Source organism: Pterocles gutturalis, unplaced genomic scaffold (assembly GCF_000699245.1).
Source record: "Pterocles gutturalis isolate BGI_N339 unplaced genomic scaffold, ASM69924v1 scaffold8028, whole genome shotgun sequence".
Lineage (NCBI taxonomy): Eukaryota > Metazoa > Chordata > Aves > Pterocliformes > Pteroclidae > Pterocles > Pterocles gutturalis.
The window spans coordinates 31,414-37,130 of NW_010122950.1; the positions used below are offsets into that span (position 1 = coordinate 31,414).

General features: G+C 56.9%; 1 protein-coding gene across 1 annotated transcript in view; it reads left to right on the forward strand.

The window, feature by feature from the left end:
* The window catches only part of CEP164 (centrosomal protein 164kDa), a 34,371-nt gene extending 30,796 nt beyond the window's left edge, over positions 1 to 3,575 (forward strand). The window contains exons 30-33 of the mRNA XM_010077711.1: positions 729 to 831; positions 1,391 to 1,501; positions 2,179 to 2,230; positions 3,454 to 3,575. Of these exons, the coding sequence (XP_010076013.1) occupies positions 729 to 831; positions 1,391 to 1,501; positions 2,179 to 2,230; positions 3,454 to 3,575 (388 nt within the window). The remainder of the gene's footprint in view (positions 1 to 728; positions 832 to 1,390; positions 1,502 to 2,178; positions 2,231 to 3,453) is intronic.
* The last annotated feature ends 2,142 nt before the right edge of the window (positions 3,576 to 5,717 follow it).

Consider the following 5,717-nt stretch of genomic DNA (forward strand, 5'->3'; position numbering starts at 1 on the left):
CATGCAGGGGCTGGGATGCTCCTGTGCAGAGCTGTGCCTGCGGAGGGAGGGCAGGAAGGAAGCAGTGTGACTGCTGCTGTTGGAGCTGGAGGCCCAAGGAGACCCAGGAAAGGAAGGACAAGCTGTGCAGAAACGGAGGCTGGTAGGTGCACATCCTTAAGAACAAAACACCATCCACCACCAAACCTGGGATCACCCCAGTTCTTGCTGTGCACAACCTGCACTTGTGTGTGGTTGCTTGCTGGAAAGCTGTGATAAGAACTGCTGGAGGAGGTCTCTGTTGGCACCCGCACACTGTCCAGGGAGGAACTTTAGGGGACAGGTCCCCTACCCTGCTCCTGATGCAGCTGCTGTGCAAAGAGCCCAGGTCAGCCCTGAATGATCCCAGGTCCCATCGGAACGGTAGGGGCCTCCTGGGCGTGGGAGCTTTGCTGTAATCCCGCGGAGCAGCAGTGCCGAGCGGAGGATGGTCTGCGGCGTGGGCTGTGTGCATGCGTGTCTGCACACACCAGCCTGCAGATGTACATGGAGAAGAGGATTTGCTTTTCCTGGAATGCCAGTACTGTGTGTGTTGGAGAAGCTCGGCGATTAGAAGAGCAAAAGGACAGCACACGATTACTCTGCCAGTAACGCCAGCTGTAAGCTCATTAAGGGGCTTGGAGCCTGCCTGCCGCAGAAGGGACGTTCCAGTCCCTGCCTGTTGGGAGACCACTGTGTGTTGCTCTCAGAGCTTTGAGTGCCTGGAACAGAGGTAGGAGCCCCTCGGAGACCCCAGCCATGCTGGCGACCCTGATGACAGCGCTGTTCTTTGTGGTGAGAGCGTTTGGGCAGGTGAGTCCGGGCTGGCCAGGCAGCAGGTAGGATTTATTGCTGGTTTATTTCTGGAGGACCGTGGGTTGCCTTATTGGAGAAGGTGGTGAGCAGCGGGTAACGTGGGCTGGGGATGGCTGGGCTCCTGCTCCTGCACAGCTGTGGCCGTGCCGTGAACCCCTGCAGCGATGAGCAGCCCCCCGCGTGGAAATGTTTCCAAGTCCTAGACCAGCTCCTGTCCTCTGCTATTCCTTGTCCCCAAAAACACCCCAGGACAGGGAGAGGAGGCAGAGGGCTGCGCGTCCCTAAGCCAGGCCACCTAGGGCAGGGGCTCTGGGCCACCCTTGCTTGATGCAGAGCCATGTGGCCTCAGCCTTACCCATGAGCTCTGCAGCCGCAATTCCTCGTGATGAGAAATCACCCTTTGATGTGGTGTGGGAAGACACGCAGAGCATCCCTACAGCTGGTGGGGCCACCGTGGGCTGCAGTCGCTGTGATGCATATGGAGGAACAGCACTTTCTGTTGCTCTTCTGCTTCTCTCCTGTCCTCCTACCTGCTGCAAACCCTTTCCGTGTGCAGATCGGGAGCAACCTGTTCCAGGAGGAGCCCCTGCCGTACCTGGTGTACCAGCCGCTGCCCTGGCAGATCCAGTGCGTGACGCAGAGCCGCCGCACCAGCCGGGACAGCGAGGTGAGGGCTGGCTGGCGTGCGGGAGGGCAGCCGAGGGGCTGGGTGGGGAACGGGCAGTGCCTGGTGTAGAAGGAGCAGCTGCATCTGTCCACCTCTGCTTGGAGCAGAAGGCTTGGGCAAGGGGGGAGAGATCCTTTTCTTTCTCTGGAAAGACAGAAAATGGTGTAAGGCCAAGGTGCAGGATAAGCTGAAAAATGTAGGAGAGGTATTGGTAGACAAATGTAAACTTATTTTTAGGAATTAAAATAATCCTCTAGCATATCTGATGTCTCAGGAGCTGCAGTGTCACGGTAGGTGCTGGGGTTGAGGAGACACGCAGCGAGGCAGGTTCCATGCTGATGTGAAAGGCAGGTCTGCGAGGCTAGCCTGTGCCAACGGACGCCTGAGATGCTGCCAGCACATCTCTCAGATGGGATTTGTGAGACAAAACTCTTTTTCTGCTCCTCCCTGGAGGACTGCTCACAAATGCAAATTAATTAATCAGCTCTCTGTAGTGCTGTTTAAGGGAACAACAGGAGGTATTTTCAAGTTTCCCAAAGGGAAGGGATAGTGGAAAGCATGGTCAGGCTAGCCCTGTCCTGTTTGGAGCTTCCCAGCTGCCCCGAAAGGGACTGTTCTCCCCACCTGTGCCTGATACATAACCAACTCTCTTCTACTCTTGTTCTCTGCCTTTCTAGAGAGGTAGAAGCTCTCGGCACAACAGCATCTACTCAAATTCTGGAGAGAAAGGTGAGTATGGAGCGGGCAGGGAGGCAGCCCTGCTGGAGTACTCTGGGAAACTCCTGGTTGTGACTGTGGGATGCACCAGAACAGCAGGCATGGCATTTCCCCCCCTCTTTGCTCTTGTCTCCACGCCTCTGCCCCTGTGCTGAAGCCAAGTGCTCAGCAAAGAGGATTGGCGCCCTTCTATTCTCGGTGTGCTCGGGGCAATCGGATCAGGGCAGCTCCAGTGATGCTCTGGCAGCTAGGAGGCTTGCAGGGGGCTGCGCTGGGACGGTGTGGGACCCCCTCCGTGCAGCAGGAGCCCTGCCCAGCCCAGCTACTGCTCTGGGGCAGGTGAAGGACCCCAGGGCTGACAGTGACACTTGTGTTGTTGCAGCGGTGGGGGGTTATTGATGGGGCTGGCCATGGAAATGGTATTCCTGCGGGGGCCGCTGGCAGCCCGCACGGCCGGGGGCTCCTTCCTGCAGACATACAGCGGGACATGCACCAGGGGCTCCCCAGCTGCTGGTGTGGGATTTTTCCAGCAGGCAGGATTTACAGCTGATGGTGTGTCCTGTTAAGTGGGGCAGGAAGGAGCAGATTCCCAACGTGGACTCTTTATGTCTCTTTTTACTGTGGCAATTTCTTTTAGGATGTGAGTAAAGGCGTGTGCAGGTGCCAGCGGTGAGTTTACACAGCAGCATCTGGCACGGGGCTGCTGATGGCTGCTCGGGGTAACACGCTCCCCTAAAGGAGCCCTGCTGCGGGGCTTTGATTCCGCTCCTGCTGCGTTTCCCAACACTTCCCTAATGCCACGTTAGGGCTGGGGGGGAGGGCTCCCATTTGTCAGCGTGGGAGCTTTATTGCTGTGCAGGGCCGGGCTTTTTTCCTAATCTTATTTGTGTGTGTGAAAGCAAGTATCATACTCAGTGATTAAATGTGGGGAAGCAGAGGTCTTCGGGGAGTGAAGTGTGTAAATAGAGGGCTTAGTGCTGCTGGGGAGGCTGGGCTTTTGCGTGCCTCCTCTGCCATGTGGATGCACCCCATGAGCTGGTGCAGCCATGGTTTCATGCTGTGGGCTCTCCAGCCTCTAACAGAGTGAAGCCCCCCCATCTGTGGGTGCTCTGTGGGGTGCATGGGGGCTGGTCTGACCCCATGGGGGCCATGCCAGAGCCCTGCCCAGCTGCATGGACCCTGCTCAGGGCCACCAGCAGTGCCTGCACTCACGGTGATGCTCGGTTTCATCCTAGGCAATGTGACCCCTGATGCCAGCAGTGAGAACAAGTTCTTCAGTGACCCTTCGGAGAAGGCAGCTGTCACCATCCAGACCCACTTCAGGAGATACCAGCAGCAGAAGCAGGAGGAGAAGTAGAGGCGCTGGCCACCCGTGCCCTGCACTGTCCCTCATTTTTGTGTGTCCTGAATCCCAGAGACACTTGCAGCCATGGTGACTGTGACCCTGCTCCCCAATCCGTAGCTCCTGGTGGTAGATACTCTGCTGTTCGTGTTGGTCGCTGCTCAGAGCGAGATCTCTTTCCTTGTCCGCCCTTCCCCAGACAGCACTGCCTTGTGGGCTGGGGTACCACTGGCTGTTCAGTGGGACCTGAGCTGCACCCAGGGGCTGGCACAGCATTGACCATCCTTTCCTTGGTGGCAGCACCCCCAGCTGGGTGGTGGCTGGCCATGGGGCCGCAGCAGGTTTAGGACCCACAGCTGTGGTGGTGCCTCCTGCAGCTGATGGCAATTGTGGCTGGTGACTGCCCAGCTGTGGCTCGCTTTGGCCATTATTAGCCCTGTGCTGAGCCTCCATCTTCAGTCTGCTCCTGGAGCTGGGGTGGAACACAGCCTCTGTCCCCTGCTCCAGGCCCTGGCTCGCAGAGCTGCTGGGCACAGTGTCCAGGAGCTGGCCCCAGCAGGATGTCACCCTGGGGTGTGCTGGAGGGAGCAGGAGCTGAGCCACATGCTGGCTGTGAGCTGATCTTGCTTTTCTTAGGGCACCCCAACCAGTTCCCCTGGTTTCAGAGCAGGGGTGGGGGGTGGAACTTTGTCTCCTGCATGTGCTGAGGTTGAATCTGCTCCCTGCAGGGATGGGCTTGTTCCTGAGACAGTCCTCTGGCATTTGGGTTAGTGCCCACTTCCACCCAGCCACCCTGTTTGGGTTTTTTGTGCCAGCAAAGCAGAGCTGAGACCTGCTGCTGGGCTGGCAGGGACAGGACCCCGGGGTTAGCGTGGGTTTTAGCACCCCTTCTTGAGTGCTGGCTTTTGGGGGGTGCAGATGTTGAAAAAGAAGGAATGTGAAAGCGTGGGGGGGTTTGCTGGGAGCAGCTGGTGAGGAGGTGGGGTGCTGTGGCACAGGGGGGTGCTTGGAGGGAAGGAGCAGGGCATGGAGAAGACGCTGGTGGCAAAAATGGTGCTGCTCTGATGGCTTGAGCACGGTGTCCCCTGCCACTTTGCTGGGTCTGGCGCTGGGTTTTCTGAGCAGAACAACCACTGAGCTGTGCCCCTGGAGCCCTGGCAGCCTGCAGGCTGCCCTTTCTGTCCTCTCCAGCCACAAATGTCCCCACCCCTTTGCACAAGGGCTCCAGTCCCCAGCTGCCCCTGCTTGTCTTCAGCCTTTAAGTGCTGATGTTTGGTGTTGGCTTCTGTGTTGGTGCCTGCCGCTTGGGTTGGCATCCCATGGTGCTCACAGCTCTTCCTGAGGAGAGCCTGGCTGGTGCTGAGTGCTGGAAACTTGGGCTGGCTTCATAATGTGTGCAAAGGCAGGGATGGGAACTGCTGGGGAAGGTAAGGTAGAAAATTCTTGCTAAGATGTAGAAGGAAACCTGTACTAGCCCATGACAATAAAGATGTATTGATCTCCATTAATGTGCTCTTTTTATCTTGTTAATGCACTTGCTCCCGCAGCTGAGGACACTTGCCTCTTGTGTTTGAAGGTGGGGATTGGCACTTTGGAGGCGCTGCATGGTTGCCTACCTGTGGCACTGCCCTGAGAGGGGGGTGGGCACTGGCTTCTCTTTAAAGTCTGTACCACGGAAATGTTTTGATGTCTAAGGTGCACTGAGCTGTTTTTGAAATGATAATTATAAAAATGCTGAAGAAATTTGAGTTTTTAGAGGGTTCACTCGGTTGAAGGCAAATGCTAACCAGGGTAAGGGAGACCTGCTTTCAGATGAGCTGCTGCAGGCTGTGATGTGTGGCCACTGCTAGGTGGCCTCTCCCTGGAGCGGTGAGAGGGTCCTCAGCCATCGGTGGGTGGCAGCAGGAGGGCACGAGGGGACACGTGGCCAGGAGGGTCCCAGGACTCTGGATGGCGTGGCAGGCTATGCTCTGCTGTGTACAGAGATACGCAATATCTACTCTCTCCGCTATGTTTCAAGAGATGCAATATGGAATGTATCCAAGGCAGTAATAGCCATGGTGGGTTATAGAGTGAGTGCTGTTGTGTAATGTCTTCTCTGGAAATCCCTGTGCTATGTTCACAACATCTCTTACAGAACATGGGACACAGCAGGGC